This window comes from Hippoglossus stenolepis, chromosome 1 (assembly GCF_022539355.2).
Source record: "Hippoglossus stenolepis isolate QCI-W04-F060 chromosome 1, HSTE1.2, whole genome shotgun sequence".
Lineage (NCBI taxonomy): Eukaryota > Metazoa > Chordata > Actinopteri > Pleuronectiformes > Pleuronectidae > Hippoglossus > Hippoglossus stenolepis.
Window position 1 is genome coordinate 23,259,300 of NC_061483.1, and position 27,504 is coordinate 23,286,803.

General features: G+C 41.5%; 1 protein-coding gene across 8 annotated transcripts in view; it reads left to right on the forward strand.

Moving 5' to 3' along the window:
* Positions 1-27,504, forward strand: part of chd9 (chromodomain helicase DNA binding protein 9) — a 74,184-nt gene that overhangs the window by 13,519 nt on the left and 33,161 nt on the right. For 6 of the 8 annotated variants that reach the window (XM_035154682.2, XM_035154674.2, XM_035154698.2 and 3 more), the window contains 2 exons: positions 13,206-13,615; positions 26,000-26,105. In XM_035154682.2, the coding sequence (XP_035010573.2) occupies positions 13,206-13,615; positions 26,000-26,105 (516 nt within the window). Of the gene's footprint in view, positions 1-9,688; positions 10,914-13,205; positions 13,616-25,999; positions 26,106-27,504 lie in introns of those variants that run through there. The other 2 variants (XM_035154706.2, XM_035154732.2) reach the window with 2 other exon arrangements.

Here is a 27,504-nt window from a genome sequence, read left to right on the forward strand (position 1 = left end):
CTCCGATTGTCACCATGATTGGCTCCCTACTTACTTATGAGTATTTGCAGCCACCATTGGATAAATTGCAGTGACTGAGGTTACTGAAAAAGTCCAGCCTTCATCTGACTTGTTCTCAAATATTGTAGACTACAGTGGCTATATATGCTTGTATCAACAAAAAAAAAACTCAGACAGATTTCTTGATAATCTGATTTAAGGCCTTTGCACACTGAGGTCATATTTATCATGTTTTCTTTTTAATCCGTCATCCAATAATATTCATCACACACAGAAACCTTGCACACAGAGTCCAATGCGTTTTATTATTTGTTCCGAAAATTCTTAGTAGGACATACAATGGCGTTGAGCCATGAGGAGGATTTTTTTGAGAAGCTGTGAGGGACAAGAAGAATTTCATCTTTTGATCAGAAACTGCCAAATTATTCCGATCGGTTCGAAGTCTATTTCAGGATTTCTGTGAATTAAAAAGAAGAGTCAGACCACTCATGTTCAAATGTTTATTGCAACACGTTAGTGTTTGGCATCAAGGCTCCGACTTAATCATTCCCCCGATATGATTACATAGATGTGATGGGAGTGATGAGCAAATACTTGTAAACCCCCCCCCATCGGAGCCTACAGGTGGATGCTGGGGTGGTGGAGAGGCTGAAGCAACTGGCAGCAATACTGACTCAGCAGCGGGGCAAGCAAAGGGAGTGATGGGAAATGTCCTCTGCTTAAATAGAGTGTTGGTGTGTATTATAGATGATTGTGGAGAGTGAGGTATGTCACATGATGTATGCCACATGATTGGAGCAGCGCAGCTCAAGTTGGCTGCCTGAACTAACTCGCAGGCGTCACTTCATTTCTGTGATCCAATTGATCTCGAAGAGCTCAAACAACTCCAAAACACCTTTGTCAGATAGCAAAGATGGCAAATCTATCCTGTGCTTGAAACCTTAATGATGGACAAGTTTCGGAATTGGTGTGTAAATATTGCTGACACAACATGAGGTTAGAGTTTCAGTTAAAAAAATACGGTCCTGGTTTGTTAAGACCTTATGCTACAGGGGGTGGTGATCAAAGATCAAATTGGGCTTTTTTGCCAGTGAAAAAAACATCAGAGTTACACATCTCAACCTTAGTGGAATTTGTTCCTATACTTTTTTCAAGCTAAATTTCTACAGGAAACATGATATTTCTAGCATTTTCTTCATATAATTGGGGTACAGGTGATCCTGATAGTTACCTTCTCTTTGTTGATGGTGGAAGAGCATGTGCCAGGCCTCTACCATTCCACTGGAGATTGACTCCACCTACACCTGCCTCGAACTGAGCAGGAGGTAGAAGGGAAAAGAAAATCCTCACTTCATCAATTCCTGAAGGCTGCAGGTCGACTACACACCCTTGCTTGTGCGCAGATGTTCGTAGCTGCCTTTGTGTGTGTTCCTCTTTGCACAGGCAGTGGCCCTGCTCTCTCTTTGCACTGCTTCAATAATGAAGGAGTTGTAAAGGTCTGGCAGCAAGCCCCTCGCTGAATTCCCCTCCACCTCATCCCTTCCTCACTCTCTCCCTCTCTGTCTTTCACATCCTTAGGGACCTCCTCTCAGCTTCACTCTTCGGTTTGCACCGATGTTCCATTTAATGAATGGCATCATCCGGCTTGCTTGTTTTGCACAATTCACTCTCACTTCACAGCCTGGTGTCTGACCTACTGTGCCATCTCTGATTCAGAGAGCATCATGCCATTACTCAGAACAACTACTGTTAAAAACAAGCCTTTAAAGAAGATGCTGTACAGTTTAGTTTGAGCTGTGTAAAAAAACATGGAAAACCTTGTCCAGTTCAGTATGTAAAACAGATTTCATTCTACTGCGGCAGATGAATCATGCAGCACCCGCAAAAACGACCACTTGTTTGGAAGTCACCTGTGCTGCGCTTAAGTCCAAGTTACCGGAGGTTCATTTAAAGGAACAGATACTGGTGATAAACTTATCTTTTGATTAGTGCAGATCGCAGGTGAAGAGACCCATATGTAGTTTAAAGGATAATTACCCGTTTAATACTTCCTCAAAGGAGGTTATGTTTTCGTCTGGGTTTGTTTGTCTGTCTGTTAGTTAGCAGGATTATGCAATAACGGGCGGATTACCATGAAACAAGGATTGAAGGATGCCATATGGTTAAGGGAAGAACCCACTAAATTTAGATGTCGATTTGGATCAGGATGCAGATCCAGGAATGTTGTCACTTTCTATAACACTGGTTTTTATTTAACATTTTCATTGATTTCTCAGAGAATAATTCATGAATCTTTGTGAAAACAATCAGGCATGTTTAAGGGACTGTTATGTATAAGGTGAAGAAATCCAAAATGAAATCTGGATCTAGTGAATTTAAATGTGGTTCTATAAGGGGACAGTTAGGCCTTGGCGGAGGAATGTTCTCTGCTGAGTGCCTCTAGTTACAGGCTTACAGCATGGATCTTATTTCAGTAAGTTTTATCATGATTTATAGTTTAGTGTGGTATATGAGCTCTGGGAACCAGGTAACAGGTTTGTGATAAAACCAAAAAGTAAACAAATGGCATTAATCACAATTGACTAGAACCTAATATTTGTATCTGATCCCAAGGAGAACTGCTTTCAGAGTGTCGAAATGTGTCTGAATAGGAAGGGATCCACAATGACACAGTTGGAATAAAAACTGTGGGAGTTGGCTCGTAATTGTGAAGGGTGTTTCTCTGTGGATGGATGGTGTCTTGCCCTTGCTCACTTTGACTCACACAGTGCAAGCCCTTATAAGATCATCTTAAATCTCACTGAGCGACCGTCTTCTGAGCTGACACTTGAAGATGCCTCAAGAAAGAAAGATGCCTTAGTTAGAATCACTGCCTGCTATTCCCAGTCATTGGGGCCTGATTAATCTAGAGCCAGGCTCAGGTTGTGCGCAAACCCCAGTCACAGCTGTGTTTCGCAGGGGTCAGTGTGAAATAAGCACCATGTGAAAGCCACAGTAACATAGACATGAAGCGGCTGTTTGAACGATCTTTCTTCAGTGTAAATGCTTCGACTGAATGAGATTCGCTAATCAAGTTAATGTCTGTTTTTTTTTAATGCTACCATCCACATAGATGATCATTTGTTAAATACATTAATACTGCACCTGATTTCAGTGATTTTACTGAGGTGCAGTACATAACAGATTTTAGCATTTGAAATAGTCGATGATGATCAGCAGAAACACTGCTTCTTTTTGTTCACTGAGGAGAGGAAATCATATGTCAAATAGTAACTTATTACACACTGCTTCTCAGGTTGAGTAACTTTGTTACCCCTACAGGCTTTGCACTGTAATTGGAAGTATGCAAAATAAGCATGAGGCAGCCCCCAATGCTGGTTAGTATTAATACCACTGCTTGTCACATCATCATGGTTTGCTCTTACTTCCTTTTTGTGTTTAGCCAGTGTCTTGTTAGTAAAAATTACGGGGGGGAAAGTCCTGATATTGTTATTAAGGAGCCTCTTCAGATGATGGAAGACCATTTTATCCTTTACCATGCGCTCCTGCTCTCTGTCCTCACAGTCACCCCCTAGTGTTCATTTCTATCCAAACCAGATTGGAACTAAGTCCAACATTCTGTTAGTGTAGTGGTTCTCATGAATCTGTCTGCACTCAACTCTTATCAGCAACAGGACTGGCTGTTTGTGCTGAACTTGATTAAATATGGGAGTCAATTAGCTGCCTGCATAATACCAAGCTAATAGGCCGTCTTTGTTAAAGCCTGTTGGAGGAGTTGCTTGAGAGAGCAGCAGGGGTACGGCAGTGAGACTATAGCTGGACCAGTGAGTTAATTGTATCAAGTGCACTAATCGCTGTGTTGGCACAGAATTAACGTGTGTGTGTGTGTGTGTGTGTGTGTGTGTGTGTGTGTGTGTGTGTGTGTGTGTGTGTGTGTGTGTGTGTGTGTGTGTGTGTGTGTGTGTGTGTGTGTGTGTGTGTGTGTGTGACACACACAAAGAATTGGTAGTGCCACTACACTGAACAGATTTTTTTAAAACTTGGGTTTATTGGATTAAATCCTGAGGATACAGCAATATATGTGTGTATCATATTTTTTGATCTGATAGTAAATAAAAATAGGCTGACACGTTCACAACAGGAAAATCTCGAACGCTCAGGCAAGGGGTGGCACCTGGGCAGAACATGCAGGAGGCAGGACATTACGTATAAATTCTGCTGCAGAGATCATGTGTTTTTCTTTACAGCACATCAATACCAGTGTCGGCCTTTATCACCAAGTGCTCTCGAATATCGTTATTTTCCATTTAAATATCTTCGTCTGCATCGTCTAAGTTTATGGCTCCTCTTTTTCATCCTGAGATTAGGGATGTCACGATATGAAATGTTGGTGCCATGATTATTGTCAGAGGAAATATCACGGTTTCACGATTATCGGTACTATAGTAGGAAAAAGACACACAACAAGCAATATATAGCTTATAATATAGCAAATGAACAAGAGAAAATTATCATCAACTGTATCCAGATAGTTGTGTGTGTGTGTGTGTGTGTGTGTGTGTGTGTGTGTGTGTGTGTGTGTGTGTGTGTGTGTGTGTGTGTGTGTGTGTGTGTGTGTGTGTGTGTGTGTGTGTGTGTGTGTGTGTGTGTGTGTGTGTCAGCCGCTCCTACGGAGCTGGTCAGAAACCGACGGTTTTTGCCCAGCGTTGGTGAATATATGGATGCATCGTCAGTTCCCTCTTCTCAGATAATGTTTCTGTTAAGTGGCTCGCACACATAAACAAGCGCACCTCACACACAAAACGTGACTCACGTGAGAATATCAGTTCAGAGAATTTCGGAAATCAGCTATTGGCATAACTGGAAACTGTCACTTTTACACACTAAATGGCTAAAACTATCTTGTTGTTCAAATCATATCGTGAAGTTTAAATTATGAATGCATACTTTGGAATTTACTTTAATCAATCAATCAAATTATATTTGTATAGCCCATATTCACAAATCACAGTTTGTCCCATAGGGCTTAACAAGGTGTGACATCCTCTGCCCTTAACCCTGAGCAAGAGTAAGGAAAAATTACTCAAAGTTAAGAGACTATATAACAGCACTTGGTTGGTTTTGGTTTGTGTTCCTTAATGCAGAACTGTTAAATATGTTCCTTTGAGCATGGCTGCTAAATCCCCCATTTGCCTGCAATTGGATGGTGGGCGCCACCCAGTTGTGAAGGATTGTTGACTATTTGTCCAGTCATTGCTCAAAGAAACCACACTCTGACCATGATGAATGAATATATTACAATACAAAAATAATTGTAACTGAAATGAACAGTTTTTTGTTCCGTGAGCTTGTGCTCTCCCGTTTCTCCCCTGGTTCTTCATCTCGCTAAGTGAGGCCGTGTGGTCATAGTGGAGTGGGTCAGACTCTGGTAATAATGCTTTGTTAGACTGTCAGCAGCTCCTCTAGAGGGCACCATGCTCAGCCCAGCTACTGTTACTCTTGGCCCCGATAAAGGATCATTAATGCATGGTGCTGTACTTAATTGGTTGAGGAAGCATCGCTGTGTATCATGTCTCCTTTCATTCATCAGCCTCACTCCAGTGTGGCTGCAAACTGGCCTGTAGCCGGAGGGCTAATTAGTAAAAGCCTAATCCCTTTTTTTTTTTTGCATCTAAACCTAATAATGAACTAATGAAGCCATAGGTAGGAGTTCTTTGATTGGGGCATCTGTGCTGTTTTTATTTCAGTGAGAAACATTGTCGGCCAAACATATTTTCAGTGATAACAACAAGGAAGTGTGAAAAGCCAGGCAAAGGTTCAGCTGATATTGGAGGTGAAAATGACTTGTATTTAGTATTTCCACCTTTCAGTCCGCATGCAACCCCGTTTGTCTTCTACATTCTTCGCTAATCAACTGTTAATTTGTGAATAATCATCCACCTTTCACACATCTTGTTCAAGGTGTGAATGTCGCGCCATCATCTGCCCTGCTGTTCTATATATAAAGTACAAAACATTGGGCCTGCAGGAGGGGTAGTCACTGAGCCAGATCGATGCCGGCATTGTTGGTCCGACACAGTTGTCCCTCATCACGTAATCTTGGAGCCCATTGGCAATAGCCTGACAACGAATTAGCCTCTAGGAGCAACCGCCAATATTTTGGACCTTCCCGTGTAGAATAGAAAAAAAGTAAAAGGGAGATGCATTTCAGTCAATATGTTGCTCTCCACATGGACCTGCAGGCAACCAAAGCCTGGTCAAACGTGATTGACCAAAATAGAGACGGAAACCAGAAAGCTTCTGCCCCCAAAATGTTGTCCCTCTCTTCCAGATTCTGCATATTCTCATGCACACAGTTTATAGAGATAACTCATCATGCCTCTGATTTCAGAACACCATCCTGCTAATAAGATCACATACGGTCGCATCAATATGCAGGTTTGTTTAGTTCAGTGTAAACAGCAAAGGGCGGCATAATGACAAGTTGTCTTACCGGCAACATAGCAGTATCGCTGTATAAAAGGAGCCACTGTGTCCAAGCCCACCCCGTGTTGGAAGTCAAATCGCAGCAAATCAATCCTGAACCTGAGGGAAAATCTGTCCGTCCTGTGTTGGACGTTCACTCATTTCAAGTGAGAGAATCCATTGATGCTGCATTATTGTGTTGCAAGGACTGTCATTATTTTGCTTTTATTTAATAATATATTGAGTATTTGTATGTATACAGAAACATTTTGGATTACTGGCCACTGATCAAAGAAAATAACTATCTGATGATACTAGAGTTTCAGACATGGCTATCACACATGCACCACACAGAAGAAGATTCCCTGCTCAGACGAGTTCACAACAACACAGGGATCTCACCACAGGCAAAGGTAGGATGTAGTGTATTAAATCCGCTGCAGCACATAGACACTGGCGTTGGCCCTTTTCACCAAAAGCTGCCTTGACATCTTAGTCTGTCTTCTGGTAGCGTTTTTTCATCTGGAGATATTTGTATTCTTTTTGTTTTTAAATTTTTGGATCTGTTGCAAAAACTGGACTTGAACTTGGGTCCTGGCTGATGACCCCTTAACAACTGTGGTCAACCCCTTTTTTCACCCCCTTAAAGTATTAAAGTGCAAATAACCAATAACCCGACCTGTGCATTGTCCACAGCAGTGTTCACAAATACTAGTTAGAAAACTTCATTTTTGTCAGCCGGTGCACCGTGGGTAATGTTACCATTAACACCGGGTGACATTCAATTCCAGTTAGCTATGGGTTCCATCTCTGTGTGAGAGAAACCGCTTGCTGTAGACTCAGAAGCACCGGTGGGTGCTATAGCCATCTTGTCATTTTCAGTCAGTGCACTGCGAGCTCTCAGCTCTCATTTCCCTAATGGTGAGTTAGTGGAGACTCTCACGGTGGTGCAGGCAAGAAATGAGAGCGGTGGCGCACTAATACAGGCTCTTTGATGAGGAAGTAATGGAGTGTTCAGAGACAGACACCTGTGCCTCTGCAGCCACCCTACCTCTCTGCACACGTACGTGCGCGCGCGCGCACACACACACACACACACACACACACTTCCTTTCAGCAGCTCTGCTACTTCCCTCTACTCCCCTCCCCGCCTCTTCCAATCCCCTCCCTCCTCTGTCCTCATAGGAAGCCACTCCTCCTCACACAGAGCTGCCTGGCTGGTTTGCATATTAACCATTGAGTTGCCAAGGAGCTGTGGCTTCATGCCATGTGACTGTTAAAGCATGTGTATCGACTGATATTCTCTTTTCTTTTTTCAATTCTCTTTCTTGCTCAAATCTTGACACAAACACACCTCTCTGTTGGAGAAAGATAATTTCTTAGTTTTATCAGCCATGTTTGGTTATAAAATCTACTGTAAAATATTTTTCAGACTTGTCACCTCCTGCATGTTTTACAAAAAAAACTGTTTGACTTATTTGAATTATAGTTGGTAACTTTTTCCTGATACTTCATTAAGCATTGTACATATTTCCACCTTAACAGTCAAATGTTATTTTTGTGCTGTTAGTGTTAATCATTATATACTAACAGCACACGCTGCAGGTAAGGCCACCATTTTGACTGTGTGACCAGTTGTGACTATGTGGAGACTCTTTTTTTGTTAATTTACACACATATATAAATATACTCACCCATTGCATTGTTGCTGTGTGTGTTGTCAAGTCTCCACCCCCAGGCTGCTGTGCCCTGGCAGGCATTATCTGACAGTGCATTTGTTGAGCTTGGAGAGGACGCTGTTGCTCAGCTCCCAGTAAGCATGTGGTCTGCTTCAAAGTCCAAACTCCAAGGCCTTTACTGGCAGGTGGATCTGATGCCAGCTGCTGCACACACTTAGAAAGGAAAGCCATTGTTTATGGCAGTCATCTCTGTTTTTGTAGATGTAAAGCTGTAGAAAGTAAAACTACACCGACCACAGAGATATAGTGGAGAGGGTATTCAGTGCCACTGTTGTACATGTGTTCAAGCAGCATCTCTCTGATTTTATAACCCAACTCCTATCTCACACATACTCTCACACATGCACACTCAGAATAAGGCTTTCCACACCATTACAGTTGGTCAGTTTATTTAGGTCATCTGTACAACTTGCAATGTAAAACCATATTGTGTTGTAGATTTTACCCACGTTTCACACCACACTTGTATAAGCTCACAGTAAGTGTAGTATTGTTTGGGCAATAATTGAATGGCCTTTAATGTCCTGTCTGGATGTTTTTCATAAAAAAGATGTAGAGATCATTACAATAACAGGATTATTTGGAGATCTTTGTTCTTTATGATTTTTTTTTTTGTTTATATTGTGTTAGATCCTAGGTGATGCTGTGTGTGTTGTGTTGTGTATATACTCTTTAACTAAACAGCCATATTTAGCTTTACCTGTCAGAGGAGACATATTGGTGTTAATCTTTTGAATCAGTTGTGGTTATCACCCAACACTACACAAATAATGCACAAATTAACACAGCAGATGTGGTGAAATCAATGTTTAATGCTTTTTCCAGCATTTGATTTGTTATTTGTGTTTGCTCCGGCCATCAGTGTCAGTTTATCAACATGGTGTAGAAAAGGGTATGTAGGTGGCAGGTTGAACAGGAGCGGCACACCTAAAAAGTGTGTGTGTGTGTGTGTGTGTGTGTGTGTGTGTGTGTGCGTGCATGAAAAGTGAACATTGTGTTGGCAGTGAATGAAGCCTGTTTAGCTGATTTTCACAGTATATATAAAGCTGATGGGGTATCTGTCAGTAACTCAGGCCCTGGCCCAGTAGTGCTGTGCACTGTACCTGGCTCCAGGCCAGCTGCGTGTCTCCGCATAATTCCCAATACCATGTGCCAGCCAGTGCACATGGCCTCTGTATCATGCTGACAGGAGTCCCCTGAAAGGCCGGCTCGTTCCTCCCGAGGTCTCTTCTGGTGCAGAGGAAGACGTGCATGTACTGGACAAGTCCCTGTTTCCCCTCCTTGGAATTTGTTATGCAAAAGTCAAAGCTGGGTGACCAGGACTTGACCTCACTGGGGCTTGACTTCACAGTAGACTCAGTGCAGTGAAGGCTGCATGTGTCTGGTACGGTTAGGGAAGTAGACAATCAGTTATATTCACCTGATTTTTTTTGTGTTGATGTCCTAAACTTTGTGCGCTGTAATATATTTTTAGCATTTGGCATTTTGCGGTTTGTTCATCTCTCATGGACGATGGTTGGACGTTCCAGAAATAATTCAGCATGTCACTTACACAAGGACAAAAAAAAGCTATGCTGTTGACAGTTTTTGGTGTGGGAGAAATCCAGTGCTTTGGGGGTTAAGTTGTGAAAGTTAATTTAATAACTGCTAGCACCATCTGCTGGCCTACTTCCTTACAAAGAGAGAGAGAGTGCAAGAGCGCGAGTGAGTGAGCGAGGGAGAGCGAGAGAGAAAAAAAGAGTCTGGGTTTTAACGACATCTCTAATATTCATGCTGATGCATTTTGCTGCTTTGTGCTTTCATTTTCCACCGCTCTGCCTGCCAGAACCTCGAGCTCGCCACACACGCCCCAGCCAGGCAGAGGGGAGGGCAGCGAGGGAGAAGGAGGAAAAAGACAAGTGAAAAAAGGAGGAAAAAGCAACCGACCAAACAAGCAAGCAAGGTTACACAAAAGCCTTTTTTTGTGTGTAATTAAAGGAGTAACCTACCTTATCCTGGCTGATGAAGAAGACGAGGAGAGGCGCAAAAAATAGGGAAGCGGCAAGAGCGGAGAGAGAAGGAAAGAACCAGAAATAAGAGGGAAAAGGGTGCTCAGAAAGTCATAGAGAGCGCACACGAAAGGCAGGCGGAAAGAGGAATCAATGAGAGGGGAGGAGGTAGGGGAAGGCAACTCTGACACACACACACAGAGTGAGGGAGACTTTGGTGAAGCCGGACTACGGCGAAAGCAGCACGCAGTGGCAGAATGAGAGCTTCCTGGACTGCCACGCACCTCCTCTACCGCCCACAGCGCTGCTCCCTCATCACCCTGTGAAGAGACAAACGAGGGTGAGAGAGAGAGCGAGAGAGAGAGCTCCCATGCGCTCCTCTTGAGCCCTGCCCGCTGGGGGAGGAGGAGACGGTGGAACCGCTCCGGCGCTCTCGCACTTGCCCGAGGAGAAGAGTTGACCGGGGAGGAGGAGAGAGGGAGGGGAGGGGGGGACACACGGCTCAAGGAAGAGTGAGAGAAAACGACAGTTGGAAAAAGGCAAAAGAGTGAGTGTGTTTTCGAGAGAAGAAGCGTGAGCAAGCAACCGGAGAGAGAGAGAGAGAGAAAAACCCCGGGAAAGGGCAAGGCTTTTGTTAGCCGGTTGGAGAGGGGGAGGAAAGAGGAAGAAGAAGAAAAAAGAAAAAAACACCATGTCTACAGTGAAGAGGCCAAGAGGAAGGGTAAGTGAGCTGCTCCGAGTGCTGGCTGGGAGGGAGGAGGTCCGAGGGGGGAGGAAGAGGAGGAGGAGGAGGAGGGGCCGGCAGGAACTGAGCAACCTCTCTTGCTACTGGCTCATGCTGCACTGCCGCCATCTTGAACTCATTGCTGCTTTTTTTTTTTCTTCTTCTTCTTCTTCTTCCCTCCTCTTCGTACTCATTTGCTTTTTCTGTGCTCGACCTTATCAAGCCGCACTTGATTTACAGTGTTTTCTTTTACCCCACCCCCCACGGTGTGTTCATTCAATACATCACGTCTTTCCCCATCCTCCTGTGCACCTCTCTCCAAGCTGCCCCTGCGCTGTAGTTTTGTGTGTGTGTGTGTGTGTGTGTGTGTGTGTGTGTGTGTGTGTGTGTGTGTGTGTGTGTGTGTGTGTGTGTGTGTGTGTGTGTGTGTGTGTGTGTGTGTGTGTGTGTGTGTGTGTGTGTGTGTGTGTGTGTGTGTGTGTGTGTGCGCGCTCCACGAGTTGAGCCTGTCACTCACCAGAGCGCTCACTACATGTGGAAACGAGGGGAGTGAGAGAGCGAGGGAAAGCTGTCCGGCCCAAATGGAGCTTACTCTACCTTTTCATGGGCCATAATGGTCCCCTACGTTTTTTCATGGGACTACGTGCTGCTCGAGAGATTGAAATCACTGCAGTGCTGGCAGGCTGTAATTTCAGTTATTTATAGACGTATTACACAGCTGCAGTGCTCTCACTTTTGCTGCATTTTATTTTTCCTCTCTCTCCCTCTTTCCCTCCTGCTATCTGATAGATGCCTGTTTTGATATTTTTGTTCTTCCTCTCTTGCTATCTCTTCCATGTGCCTCATGTTCTTCTGCTCTTTAGCATTACTTTCAACCCCTCCCCCTCTTGTTTTTTTTTTACCATTAAAATGAATGAGAACATTCCAGCGTGATCCAGTAAATTTCTTCCCTAATAGCCTCAGCGGCGTTGCACACGTGAAAATCATAATGCAGCTCTTGTGTGTGTGTGGTGTGTGTGTGTGTGTGTGTGTGTTTTCTCCCCTTCCTTCCGCTAATTATTCAAGTCCCTGCCCCCACTTTGTTGGTGAGGTTCAAGCTAATTCTCTTTATTTAGCTAGCAGTGTGGAAAAAAAAAAAAAAAAAGAAGCAACCGTCCGTGCCTGGGCCATGTAGGCATACGCAACACAATTTTAGATTAGGTCATCCATTTATGGGTTCCCTCTCTGCTGGGCTCCGGGCCCACCACAAGCGCTTGTGTTGGCATAACTGCAGTCACGCCATCTATTATTCACATATTATCATGTATCGGGCAGACTGGATTATTTATGTCTGCGAGGCTGACTGAAACCTGCGACAGAGAGCCAGTGTTTACCCCTGTCTTTGAATCGCCTGCTCCACCTAAAATAATTCCTTTTGTGTCAGGCTCAGGTCAGAGTTTTCATGTCACATGGTCTCAGAGTTTTTCGACTCCACTCCACCTGATCTAAAGGAATTCTTGGAGGAAGTACTGACCCCTCTAAAGCTGATGGTCTTACATAGGACGCAGAAAGTTAAAGAGAGCATCACGCCGAGTACAGGTCCACTCCCCACACTGTGGCATCTGACTTCAACTAGCTCTGCTGTTGTAGTGGTTCACACAGCCTCCACAAGGTTGTGTTTTTTTATGAATGAGTCAGTGGTAGTTGCAGTGGTCACATCGCAGTATCATAGTGTATTTTATTTTTGCTGGGGGGGAGTTGCAGTATTTTTCTTCTTTTAAACCCATGCTTCATATTATATTGTTATATTGAACCTTGCTTATAGTATCTCAATGTGCTATAAATAACAATCACGTTATTTATAGCCTTTAGTGTATTATCTCTACTCGTTATATGTTGCAAAACATGACAAAGGAAATCTTAATCTTCGAGGCTGCTACCTCTGCATGTGGAGAAATGCATATTGGTGAGGTGGCCGAAGACTGGCTGTGCATATAGCACCTAATAGATAGTGAAATGAATGATGTGCTTAAATAGACTAGTTCCATCTGATCTTTTTGTTTTGTTTGTCATTTTTCTGTGAGAGGATCTTTTAAAGCTTGTCTTTGTACACCAGCTCTCCTTGAAAGGTCAACTTTTTATAGGCTATGTGCTATATCCTTCTTAAGCACACCATCTGAGTATGCGTTTGTGTCATTGGCAATCGATGACATCATGTCTGAAATATTTATGAGATATTTGCCCTAAAAAGAAAGTGTAAATTCAGAATATTAATTATTATTCTCTGTACTTTTCTCACTCTCTCCTTAGCCACGAAAGAATGCTAATGGTCCTGGCAGCCAGGTACGGGTCCTCAGCCCCCCAGTGAAGAGCAGCTCGTCGTCTTCCTCGTCGTCCTCCTCGTCTTCATCCTCATCAAGCTCCTCGTCAGAGAAAAGGACATCGCGGATGACGCATCAGCAGATGGAGACATCTCCACTGGACAAGCAGGAGAAGGCCAATAGGATAATATCAGAGGCTATCGCAAAGGCCCGGCAGCGCGGGGAGAAGAACATCCCCCGGGTCATGAGCCCCGAGAGCTTCCCCAGCTCTTCCTCACAGTACAAGTCCCACCGTGACCGCAAGCACAAAGGAAACGGCAAGGCACGGCAGAAAGTGAAGGCATGTAGGAAGGCCTGCATTGTCCCCTCCTCCAAGCCCAAGCAGAAGGCCAAGATTGGGTATGTAATCACAACCGTTATTACTATTTGTCAGCACTGGGAGAAATAATAATTGTTTCGTCCTTTGCGTCTTTAAAGCCTCTTCACTTCCCCCATGTCCTTTTTTCTACTTGATGTGGATATCATATGTTTTACTTGCTGCGATCTAGGGGAAAAAAAATTTACAAATAAAAGGAAAGAATATCCCATCAAGCCTGAGGGATTTTAAAGGCAAATTGAGATTTACTTTTTTTAACATTAGATGTTTTGAAGTTTGTGTTTAAATGTTTATTTCAAGAGGTCACATTTGTTGTTGTTAATTTATGTCTGTCAAGCTGCCAAATGGTTAGCGTATCTCTCTTCACATGACCTAATGATCGCACTATAATTAAAATTAATCGCATAAATCAGTCACTGTAAGAGTTCAAAATTAGTAAGTTGGGTTGGAGGTTAGACTTAGCTCAATAACTTGGTAGTTAAGATAATATTGTTTGGCAGATGCTTATATTAAACAGTGAATACATTTTTGTTTGTGTATATTACCAATACCTGATCTCTATGCCTGCCTTGGACTTCCCTTCAAATAGTACATGGGCGTTTTTCTAGTAACATACAATGTTACATATTCTCTAAGTAATATAGAAGCAATGGTGTATTTTACTGGTTGATTTTGCTGTTGCAGTTTTACGTGTGCATTTTCTGCCTCTGGTTGCTGAGATGGAAGCTCAAAGTTCAATAGAATTTACTGCATGCGATAACAATAAACCAGGCTCAGTCATCAGCATAGACATAGGAGGAGCAAACAAAGGCTGCATTTACGTGTGAGACAGTACTGCCTAGTATATTCAGGCAAGTAGTGCTGATGTATAGATACTGTAATCCGCCTCCCATCCCCCTGTTTAACTGCTATACGCACTGTGTGCTTTAAGCCACACCCAGCACAAGCTATTGAAATATCAGCTGGTGTTAATGTGAGGACCAAGGCATGGAGGAAAAGGGGAATGATAGATTGTGCTACTGGAAAAAACAAACAACAAAACATCACTGAGAAGGCCTGTATTATTTAGACCTAGCACGAGAGACTGACAATGGTCAACAATAATAACTGGCTGGCAGCTGCGTTGATTAATAATTAGATGAGATAGACCGAGGGAGAAAAGCTGTTGTAGATAATGGATTTTGCTTGTTGTGCGTCTGTGTGATTGAGTGATAATGAGAAAGTTGTGGCAGTGCTGATGTTCTGGAGAATAGTGAGATGCTGGAGATATCAGTCATGGTGATATGGTCTCAGTAGCTTTTCAGCTCAAGTTAGATGTACTTGCCACGTGATACTCATTGCAGGTCGGGCCTCTCACTGTTTGGTGAGCGAAAGGATTGTTTATGTGGTGGTATCAGTGGTTAAGCTCAGTTTCGATCACGAAATTACATTTCCAATTGATAATCTTTTTAAATATAGTTTATACACATCGTAAATATATACAGTACATACATAGATACCCACAGTACAGTAAGTGGCATTGAACAGTGACAGGGGCACAAACCAAAGAAATTTAAAATAATAATAATTGTATAGTGCTCTGCACATGCCCACCCACCTTCCATAACATCAGGATAAAGCATAAATGGATTTAGAGTGACATGACAAGACCAAGCAGATGGACGGATGAAAGGACAAATGGAATGACATGACAAGAAAATAAAATAGGCAAATATACTGACTAGATGGAATAATCAACAGAAGCATATACATTTCCTCTTTACGGATTTGATAGTTAATTGGACAAACATTGATGGTTACACAGACTTTGATTCAGAGTCAATGGAGAATAGTGGGGGGCTATATTTGTGCCTCAATATGGAAATGGAGGTCAAATAAGATGTTATAATATTTGTGTGTATCTATGTGCATGAATATGTGAATATCTAGGACTGGGGATAGCTCACAGGCGGGGTTAGAAAGGAAATAATGGGTTCCCAGATTTAAATATATAAAATATGTGTTCTGTAATTAATTGAGTCTGAGTACTAAATTTGTGTCTAGTTTTCCAATTAATAAGAATGCTTTTAATATGATAGCAAGAGTGACTGAAACAAAATTTGAGTAATGGTTTTGTGGGTACAAATTGCTAGATCTCCCAGTAAGCAGATCTTTGGTGATGGTAGAATTGCACAATCCAGACCAGAAATTATGATGTGAGTAATGGTCTCCCAGAAGTGACAAACGAGGGGACAATACCATCTGACATAAAGGTGTCTGTGGTATTATGAGGCTGTAACGATTCTCGAACCAAAACCCTGTATAAATTGTATATAGGAACGCTGTTGTTATTGAAGCGACACAGACGCTTTCTCTTACTGTTTACTTTCCTGAGTGGTGGGCTTATGAAGATCCGCGGAAAAACCCGGAACAGCTTATTTCTGTTGTATCTGTTTTTCGTTGTTTGAACTGAACTATGTTGGGTTTGTGGGGGAGACTGAAACAGACTTTGTAAATATACGGATTGAACTCTGGATCCTGAGACTGTGGGAAACACACGCACACACCCTCACCTCTTTCCTATTCTTTTTTGTTTGTTTGTTTACGCTGTTTTAAGTGAAATCAAGTCCAACGTGTTATTGAGTGTTCTTCTCTTTACTGTTCCAAATGTTGGTGTTTTAATAAAACCCAGAAATGTTCCCACCGATCTCCACCAATGCCATCATCCCTTTGGATCTGTTCCTGACCAGAAAGTCTAGATTTGACCAGATTGGGTTGTGTTAGCAAGTTCTCGTATGGAAGTTTGTCATGTATTTATCTTCATCTTCCTACCAGAGTTGTTGAAATGACTGGGGTTTTATAACAGGGATGTTTATAGTTTCACTTACGGAGGGTACGTCTTTAATGCTGATGTCTCTACATTCAGGTTGTTCTGTATCAAAACATGGGTTTTGATATTGGTTTTTGCAGATATGTTTTATAATGTATTGGGGTTGGTTTGCTGAAAAGTAATGGGTGGGAATAATCGCAAAAAGATCATTAATTTTGGGGAGAATATTTAAATTTTTACTGTGGAGATGCTTGCCTTAAGGTAAAGAGGGAGGTTCCTTCGGAGTTTTCTTATATTGTTTTTAATATTGAAATGAAATTGAGCTGAAACAGCTCTGCCAGCTTAAGGGGGAGATATTAATTCCAAAGCACCGGATGTTGCCAGTGGTGAGGAGTTGTGGGATTTGGCTCTGGACAACGTTATTCCACATAGCTTAATGGAAGGGAAGAATAATTGATTTTGTCCAGGTAATTGTGTAGTCTGAAATGTCAAATGAATTGATGAGTTTGAATGCTTGTTGGAATGACTTTGATTGTTTTTTTGTACATAGTAACATATCATCTGCATAGAGACAGATTTTATGGCTTGAGTTCAAGGTTGAAATTCCACTGATGCTGTCATTCTGTTGGATAGCAGTAGCTACTAGCTCTATGAGGATTGCAAAGCCAGAGGGAGAGAGTGGGCATGCTTCTCTGGCCCCCTGTTGTAGTGTGAAGCGTTGAGCAGTGATACTGTTATAACTGTAGCCATAGGTGATTAGTTAAGTGTTTTTATCCAGCGAATGAATGATTCTCCCAAGCCCACTTTTTGTCATTATGGTGAATAAAATGTCCATTTTCTTTTGTCGAATGTTTTTCTGCATCTAGAGAGGTGACTCTTGCATTGATGTTTTTTTTTTTTGTTGGGCAATATGCATCAGGTTGAACAAGTGTCCTGTGTTAGTCGATTATGGCATGCTTTTAATGAAGCCTGTTTGATCCTTGCAGTTAGTGCTTTGCTGATGGTTTTCATATCCATGTTAATGAGTGGATTTTCATGTCTGTGTTAATGAGTGATATGGGGCGATATCTAGGACAGAGGGTGGGTCTTTGTTGGGTTTAGGTAGTCTTGAGATCAAAGCTGTATTCATGTGGGGTGGTATATCAATGCACACCTTTTTCCTCCTAACCACCTTACATCTGTGATGACAGAGTTGATAAAACCATTAGCCTTAAATTAAATGCAGTCTAAGACTTGTTAGACAGGAGGGGCAGTAGCCAAGTTGTCCGCAGTCTTTCATTCAAAAGTGTCACTGATAACAGTCCTTGTTGTTATGAGGTAATGAGTTCTGTAACCCATTTTTTTCAGTGTAACCATGCTTGGCCTACATCCAGAAAAAGCATCGGATCAGAATGTATGCAAACTAGCCAGCTTACGTTGCCTGATACACTGTTTTATAGCTCTCATTACATTATGCATTCCAGCCATTGTAGAACATCGAACTATTTAAGTCTGGTCATTTGACAAAATGTCACTACTTTACAGAAAATTCTATTCAGGCTTTTTTCCCAAGCTGTTGTCTTTGTTCATTTTACCTTGTTTTCAAAACACTTCACCCACCCTTCCATTGGCACAGTGGTGAGTAGATAATGGGTGAATTTTCATTTTTCGGTTAAGACCTTCATTACTAACTTAAATTTTCAATAATGAGCAATGCTTTAGTGCACTGCCTTGCACAAAACAGGGAATGCCCCCATAGATGGTTTTTGCACATCTTGAACGAGCCTCAGACGCAGTCCAAATTGTGTCAGTCACAACACATATGCACGATTTTGTAAAAAGTTATCAGGGCAAATAAGATTGTCACGCACGCCTTGCCTGAATGGTGCAATGCTGGTTACATCTGTGCCATGCAGAATCTTTAATTTCGTCTTTGAAGATGTGGTCATAGTCATCCTTGTTGTAGCGCATTCTCAATGTTCATCCTTTGTTTTAATTGAGAAAAGAAGTTCAGATACACAGGCCCTCTGCACAAATTCGGCATTGAGGTATAGTTCTGTCTCTATATGACAAGAGGCTTGTGGGAGTGTGTGAATATTTCACCGAGGTGTGAAGTTTCGTAGCTGCTCACGTTAATCGAGCTTTTGCCTTTCTGCACAAAAAAAGAGGAGACGAGGATTTTTCTGAAGAGCTTTACTTGGTGATGAAGCTTTAGTTCTGAATAAGCAACATACATTTTATTCTTGATGATTGTGATGAAGTGGAAAAAATATTGTTCCAGGACTGGAATGACTATTCCCTTTTTATGAAGTTGTGCTGTAAATCACAAGTGATAATAAATTACAGTAATACAACCACTTAACTATTGTGTTCCTTGAAGGACAGTGACACATTTTCTCCTGGGCAGTCAGACAGGTGTTGCCTGTGAATCATGAGGAGTCAGAACATGATCAGTCACAGGCTCAGGGCACTCAGTATTGGGTGACGTCTGGGAGTGGAGACAATCAGGCTACATCCATACTACTACGTTTTATTTAGAAAACGGGTGTTTCAAACTAAAATGAGCTCTATCCACACAAGTGTCTAAAAAAACATGCCTGAAAACACGTATCACAAGACAACTCAAGTACACTGGGCATTTGCTGGAATTATGCAGATTACTCTAATATAGCTTGTTTTCTCCCAGAAGGGGTCAAAGTGATTACAGCCTGATGAATCAATGAATGCTACGTTATGACCGAAAAGACCCAATCAGCAAAGAGTTGTGCGAGTCCACGTCATCATCTCCAAACATTTTTGTTTCTGTCTGTCCAGACTTAAACGCTGCCGTAGAGTTTTAAAAATAAAACCAGCAGCATTTCTAAACTTTTTTTTTTGCGGCTCTAAAACTCCGGGGTAGTGTGGACACCAGGCGAATCCATAGCAGAGTTGATGTGTTTTCAAATGAAAACGTAGTAGTGTGGTTGTAGCATCAGTGAGTGCTGGGAATCAATTGGGGTCTGCTTTCCTCTACTGTATTTGGCTTGATCCACCAAACGCAGTGAGTCCTGTTATTTGCTCACCTGCTTTTATGGAGCAGAAATGTGTGTCTGCACACACTGAGCTACCATGAGGGATAGCTGTTCTGTTGCTAATGTGGGGTAATGGAGATGGCCTGCGTACATAATGACAAGACGCTCTAGTGAGGGATGCATACGTGAGGAGAGTCCTGTTCATATGCCTGCACCACCCAGGATCTCCCCATAAAATATTAATGCATCTCAGCTGCAGAGGTACTAATCTTCCGCTAAAGTCATTACTCCAGCCTCCGCTCTGTAAAGGGGGTGTTTGGGGTTTGTGTTCAGAAAGCCTGAGGTTGTGTGTGGATTCAGTGTATATGTTCACACTCCCATTGCATCTGACTGCTTTTAAGCAGAAAATGGGGCCTGAGATAAAAACAAGTTTTTGGATTGCCTGTGTACTTAAGGCTCAGTTTCTCTGTGACTACTACTGGCTTTCTTCTAACCCAATGTAATTGCTAATAAGTGCCTTCTGGATTGCTTTGCTAGGTTACTCTACCAGCTGCTCACCGAGTAAGTTAGGGATCATATCATCATATGAGAAATCTGTTGAACTGATGAGGAACATAAATGAAGACAGCTGATTCAAATATGGATACACCAGGCGCTGTGACAGGTGCACTAACATGATAAATATCAAAAAATATATTTTCTTGGCAATAAAAGTGCTTTGATATCAAGCAATCTGGGTGCTTTTTAGGGAAATTCAACAAAGAAAAGCATGGTACTTTTTTATAAAATGTTACCATTGTAGAATTATAGAAAACTCTTTGAATTAGTGTTAATAACATCCGCTATCATTACATTATTAAATTGTTAATAAAAAGTAAATTTCTGCTAAAAGTTACCAAAGCTTGAACATAATGAACTAATCTAATAGACTTTAGACAAATAACACGTGGAAGCTCCTGCTCATTGCTGCTTGAAGGGCAAATAGCCCGGGGAATCATCTGGTGAAAAATTACTCACATATGTGTCATATACAAAACTCATCATTTAGCATATTATTATATTGCCCTTTTGAATGAGATCTGTGTGTTTTTTGCTATATCCCAGGCCTTTGAATGGATCATATTAGGAAACAAAGATATAAGTTATTGTGAATAAAAATATTTAGCAACACAATCTGTCCCTTGCTGAGACCAGGGTTATTTAGGCCAGGCTTGCTCTATCGCACCTCTCTCCAGGCTGGAATTTGCTTTTTTTAGACACCCTACCTGATGAAAAATAACCTCATATAATCACCAGATGAAAGCACCCAGCCGCTCATTCCGTTTTTTTTGTTTCTCCATCCCCCCTCCTCCTTTTTTATTTTTTTTCTCCTAATATGAATTTGGGTCCTGCAGCTTGCTCATAGCTGTGCATCTGATGTTTCCTGCGATGAGGCATGTTCTAAATATGCTGATAGTACAAAGCAGCAGGGTAGCTGCAAAATATCAAACAAAATGGTGCTCGTGAGATCAATTACATGATAGAAAATGGAGGTTTTGGTCTCGCGTATATGCTGCAGCATATAGCTGTTCATATTTCACTGCTTGCCTGCTAGCAGTCTAATCTCTTTTCCCCCACTTTTTCATTAGGAAAAGCTAAAGCTGTTTTTAAGTGAATGTTTTGCTAGTTAATCCCTTGCAGGGTGTGTACGTGTGCATGTTCTGATGTGTGACTGTGTGATGCAGTGTATAAACATGTTGTGTTGTATGCCTTTGTGTTGAAAGTCATGCAAGTCATCCTGTATGTGTAACTCATTTTTAAAATGTTTGCTGAATAAAGCAGAAATCCCCTGTGTGCCCATGTGTACACTGCTGCACATGTCTTTGAGAGGGGCCTTGATGGTGCTGTTACTCCAGTTTCCAGTCGTGTGCTGTGTGGCAGAGATTATAGCCTTCCATTCATAAGAATGGGTATTTCCTGACGAGGACCAGCGCTGCTGTTTGAATAATCCCCTCAGGATGAGAAATGCACCGGTTTTGAGTATGACTCAGTCTCACACCATCATTATTCCTGAGGTAGACCAACTTAAATTTGATGAAGGCCCCTCTGAGATGCCGAAGCATTACATTGCCTTCTTGGCCTGCATTGCACCTTCATATCTTTATGCTATTAAAATCAAACCCTCACACATTGTCTCCCAGTGGTGGCATGCCAAGTAGGGCAGGACAACACTTGGGGGACAAGGCATGGAGGTTATTTGGCACAATCGGAGAATGGAAGCTAAGTCAGCCTCCAACAGCAAGTAGCCTGTCACTCTGAGGAAAGAGCTTGTGGTATCCTATCATCAGGGATCAATCTGTTGTGTCAGATCAGGGGCAGCTGTAGTCTAATTAGAGATGCAAGATTATGCTGAAAGGATAGCCACTTTAAATCATGGTGGCAAGAAAAATAATCACTTTGCCCTCCATCAGTAGCAAACGTTAAGAGCAGCACATATGGTCAAGATGATGTACAAATATGAAACTGTGCATTATAAGATTACGCAGTTATGAAATTAGAGATGATCAGTTTCTCGTAGGATAAAGGTATCTGGGGGAGTCAGAGCTGAAAGATAATATTTACTGTGATATAGAATGGAAATTATATTGATACAATCATTTTGTCTGTATCAACATCATTGAGTAAATACTTTAAATGTGGTATGTAATACATAAACAGAAAATTATATATATTAAACCTACAAATAAAGTATGCTATTTCTCTTAAAATAACTGGCCTGTTGTGAAGGATCTAAATGGAACAGAATGAGACATGTTCAGTGAGGTAACAAAACATAAAACCTGCATTTCTTTGTCAAAATTTATCACGGAACCTTTGAGCCCTGAAAATGTTGCAACTTAACTGTTTTTATATTGACTCTTCTTGAGTCATGTTTCATATGTTACTTTGACCAGCAGTTCTAAATACACGGTGCAGGTGTGATGTTATGATTGAAGTGAACTGTGTTGAAATAAATGAAACAGACTTCTTGAAATCAAACTTAATTTCATTTTCAATTCATCATACAGTATACAGCTGTCTTCTTGTGAAGCAAATGCTTTTGTCTTCTTTGCCAGTTTTTCTGTATTAGATTTAGGGAAAATCAACTTATCAGCTTGACCAGACTGTTTGTCACTTATAAAGGCCAGTGGCCAGTGATATGATTTCTATGGCATTTACACTGCCTGTGCAAAATCTCTCCTCTGAGCTCTTTACGTACATCGGGGAGTCTTGACTTTGACCCTGAAACCTGAAAGCCGACTGCTTTCATACCTCTCCTTCTCAGTGAGAGCTTGATTTGAAAGTCTGCATTTGCTCCCTGTCATTTAACTTCATATATTTGAGCTTGTGGGGAGGCTATCCATTCACAGGAAGTGTGTGTTGGCGTTGGTGTTTGCAAACCCCTGGGTGGTCCTGCGTGTACCGGCTACAGCAGGGTGGAACAGGCTGTAACCGTCACTAAAATGTGGCTCAGGCTTTGTGTATTTCGCTGTGAGTGTGTGTGCGTGCTGGTGGAAGATATACTTATCTTCATATTAAGCTTTAACTAGACCACATTGTAGTAAATGCCTACTTACGTGCAGTGCCAAGGAGCCATCTCACCATCAATATTCTCTGTCTGTTCTGGCTCAACTGATGATTTCAGAGCCCACAAGTATCTTGTTTCACAGTTCAGGTTTTCCCATATGGGGATCAGAGAGATGCTTTATCCCTGTTACTTTGTGTTAGCTGCCGAGCTGCTGCCTGGTGATGTGACACTGTTGTTCAGCAAGGCCCGAATCTCAGCCAGCTTTTTATTTAGTCCAGGAAGAACGTTGTGTTCTATCCCATTCAGCTGCTTTATCTCTTTTTTTCTCTCTGTCTAATCTTCAGGGTGTCATAGCTTGTTATTTTTTTTTCACCTTCACTATGTCACCCTGACTTGGCATATTTCTCAGCCATTCATCGTGCCACGGACACGCACCAGGGTAGTTTTTCACAGGAAGTGATGTCACCATGAACATCACCGCCCACATTGTCAAATGCCTTCCCCAGGGCAGGTTGCGTGGCAACCGTAAAGTGTCATTGTTAAGAGGATTTGTGAAATGTAATATCATCCAGAGGGGGCAGGGACAGCCCTCAGCACAGGGCTGCTGGAGGAACCTGCTGTTTCCTACTTTCTACAGTCGGATAATACAATTGGCGTGTGTGTGTGTGTTTGAGTCCTGAATGTCTCAAATACAGATTAGTCTGTATGGGCTTTTTCCTTTGGCCTTTTTGTTAAGGGAAACTACATTGTTGTTACATTGAAATCTCTGTTTTCAAGGTGATGTTGCTATTGTGACAACTGGTCAGGTTAGTTAGACAAGCTTATCTTGTTTAAAGAATGTCAAACCCAAAGGTCTAAACATTCAGCAAACATAAATCTGTCTTTGTGTTTAAACTACAAAAACCTTTAGTTTTGTATTTATATTGCTGGTCCTGTGCATCAGTCATATTCTGTTAATTACCTCAGCCAAGGAAGTCATTTTTTTTGTGTTGGTTTGGACACAGAGAAACTCTCTAGTTAATTGAAGAGCTTTTCAACACCAAAATGAACTGAGCTGACAAGAATAGAAGAGAGGTCTTAAAGTTCGACCAAAGCTGAAGTTAAGAATATTTTCACAGTTTGTTGTGTTGATAACATAGTGCTGTATCACCCAAAACACAGTGAATGTTGTGTTGTGGTTTTTTTCTCTTATCTCCACATTGTCTGACGATTATTAAGATAGAGACAGGATAAAAAGGGAACAACATCTCAGACATTTTAACTTGTGACAGGAAAAGTCAGGTGTTCCTGATACTATTATTGACAGCTCCGTTCTTTTCACTCATGTCTCAGTAATTATTTAATCATTTATTGTCTTTGTTAATGCTTTTTTTTCTTTCTAAAAAATGTAAACTGCAACATCAACAAACGTCAGTTGCAGACTTCTTGACGACAGTAACCTTATTCATACCCACAGGGTTATAAGAAAGTAATGTTGATGAGAATCATAATCAAATTACACTTTGTGATATGTTAAAATTAATGGAATATTTTATCAGCAAGTCATGTTAACATCTTCATGGAAATATTGTCTGTCAGAATAATATCAGTCAGAATATTGCTGTCTGCGTCTAGCAGATACTTCAGCTGGTTGACGTCTTGTCTGGTTGACCCACTCTGTTTCTGAAGATCTGACCTCTGTCTAGCAAATGATTGGTTGACTTACATGAGAATGTGTTGCTAGTATGGGAATCTTTGTTCACATGTTTGGTATGAGTCATTGTAATCTCGTATGAACAAGCCCACAGGGACATCCTCCTCCTCAACAGACATGTACCTGCTCATGCACCTGTGTGTCTGAGTGCGTGTGTATGTGTGAGTGTAGCTGCATTATAGAAGCACGTTGGAAAGAGAGAGAGGGGGAAGATGTTGTTTTGAGTCCGTATGTTAGCACGACTAGTGTTTTTATTTTTTCCCATTAACATCTGATCAAGCCAGAGATCTGGCGCCTGTGGCTTCCAAGAGATAATACATGTGGAGAGGCGCAAGATAGGAAGTGTGTGCATATGTTGTGAGAGAACATATGGGGAAAGGTCACAGAAATAACATGTGACTGTGTGTGAAAGAGAGAATAGAGAGGAAGAGTATGAAGCGCTGGCGAAAAGAAGCTTTCATCTGTTCATTGTGCAGTTTGCTACTATCTGAGCTCCTAATAACATTATCCCTGCAGTCTGTCTTGATACTGCAATTCTATATTAGGTTATAGGGAGAATTTCAACACTCGAACTCGCAATGGTAGTTTAAAGAGGAAAAAAACTATTTACCTAATTATCACTAAATCAATGTTGATCTGAATCTTCAGAGTAGCTGGGAGCTTCAGCAAGGCACTGAATTATAAAGTAAATGCAAGCAGCTCCTATTGTAAGCAAGCTCCTACTTGTGCGGATAACCCACAATCCTGCTGTTGTACATGTGTTGGGGTTAGAAAACACAGAAGTAAACCTACTCAACTTGTTCTGCTTTTGCAAACTGGCGCAACCTACAGTTTATAAGTGCAATCAACAGTCAAATGACCAAATGGTGTTGGAAGTTTATTTTTTCTGCAAGACGTCCGTGATGACATAGTGATTATCAGTCATCTGCTACGATCCTTTGATATAGGACAATCTATTTAAGACAGTATTCTACCCAAGCAGTTCTTAGTCCAACCAGGAAAAGCAGAAATGAAAGATTATTCAAGTTACTTAAAGTTTAGAATATGATTCATTTTCTCAGCCTCTGTACTTCACCGGGATCTGTTCAGCCAGAATTGCTTTGTCTTGCTCATAATACTGACAGTCAACACACACGCTGTCCAATATTTCGTGGGCCTTATAAGAGTATATTGGTTTGAAAATGCTGTATTTTTTATAATGCTTTAAGAATTTTAAGATATGTGGAATTCATAAACCCTTCAATATACCTTCATTTTGAAAGAAAAAGTGAATTAATTCCATAACGTTCCTAAAGACTGTCTTTGCAGGTGTTCAATGGGTATTTCTGAGTTTTGTCGTTAAGACACTTGTCTTATTCTCTCCTTCAGGAAAATTGTCATCAAGATTGGAAAGAAGAAAAAGCGAAAACCAGAGTCTTCAGAGGGGGAGTCTGACGATGACCCTCCAACTCGACACACCTCTAAAGATGATTCTGTAAGATCCAGTATACACTCTGCACACACTCACTGTCAAACATATAACCACACAGTACAAGTGACTATTATTGTAAATGGGACTGTAATTCTTAGAAGGGCATATCATCTTATTTTAACAAACAATATTTGAAACCTAGATCGTGAGGCAATTTTATTTGGGAATTTTGATCCTTTAACTTCCCACATCCTTGTTATCATTTATGGTGCCAAATATCTGCTGAAAAGAAAAGGTTGGTACTGTCTCTGTTACAACACTGGTACAAGGCAGTGAGTGAAGTGGTGTCCTCGGCCTGACTGTTCCCGCCTGGAGGAAGGCTGCACAGCTTTAGTTTGAGCCTGGGAGGATAGACTGTGGTTCATCTGCGGTTCATACAGAGGTCACGCAGTGAGTGGCTATCTCAAGTACAAATTTGTATCTGTGCTGATGCAGCCAATTGAAAGCAGAGCAGCATTCATCTGCATCTGCACACACCTAAATATAACTATATATATATATATATATATATATATATATATAAAAAATTGATGTGGTATTTTTACTTTTACTTGAGTAAAATGTTTGATTACTTCATCCACAACTGCCTAAATTAGATGTTCAGCATTAACAAATCCATTTGATAGGGAACGTCATTCCCGCTGGGTTTTTTGTTTTTTAATTTTATTTTTGATAACATAAGATTAAATGATCACGTGGTTTTATCAAATCCAGAGCAATGATTTGACTTTGTCCCAACACGTCTCTCTCCTTTCTGCGTCCTATCCGGACCGCTGCCTATGATATAATTACCCTCTGTAAATGGCGCCCCTGGCCTTAATTAAAACAGGCTGTTGATGACTCATTTAGGATGATACCGTGGAAGAAGTCAAAGTAGTATGGCCGACAGCTAGAAGAGAAGCATGGCCTCCTCGGGGGGTTCAGGCCTATTGTCATGGCGCATGGCAGGTTCGACTTTCCAGCTGCTGGTCAGCTTAGGTTTAGGGAGGAGAGGGTGTATCTCCATGGGGATATTATACTCCACACCTAATTAACTTTGGCTCAGTGGCATTTATTCCTAATTAACTACATATTATCATTAGGAGGGGCTCATGTATTGATGCAGGATACAGCGGCCTACGCATATGATAATTACAAAGGCTTGACAGGAAGGAACAGGAAGAAGCAGGATTTTAAAACACACGATTTTCTGACTTTGCTTTTTCTAAGCGTTTTGCTGTATTTCTTACTTGGTACTTTGAAATTTAACCAGGTCATTCATGGGTTATTCATGACATATTATCCATTTTCAATATGGGATAGTGTGACTCCTAAATGTTTTTGTCGTTTAGGTTTTTCATCCTTTACCAAAAAATATAGCATGAGTATGTGAAGAGTGAAACTAGAGTGTCTAGTGTGTGGT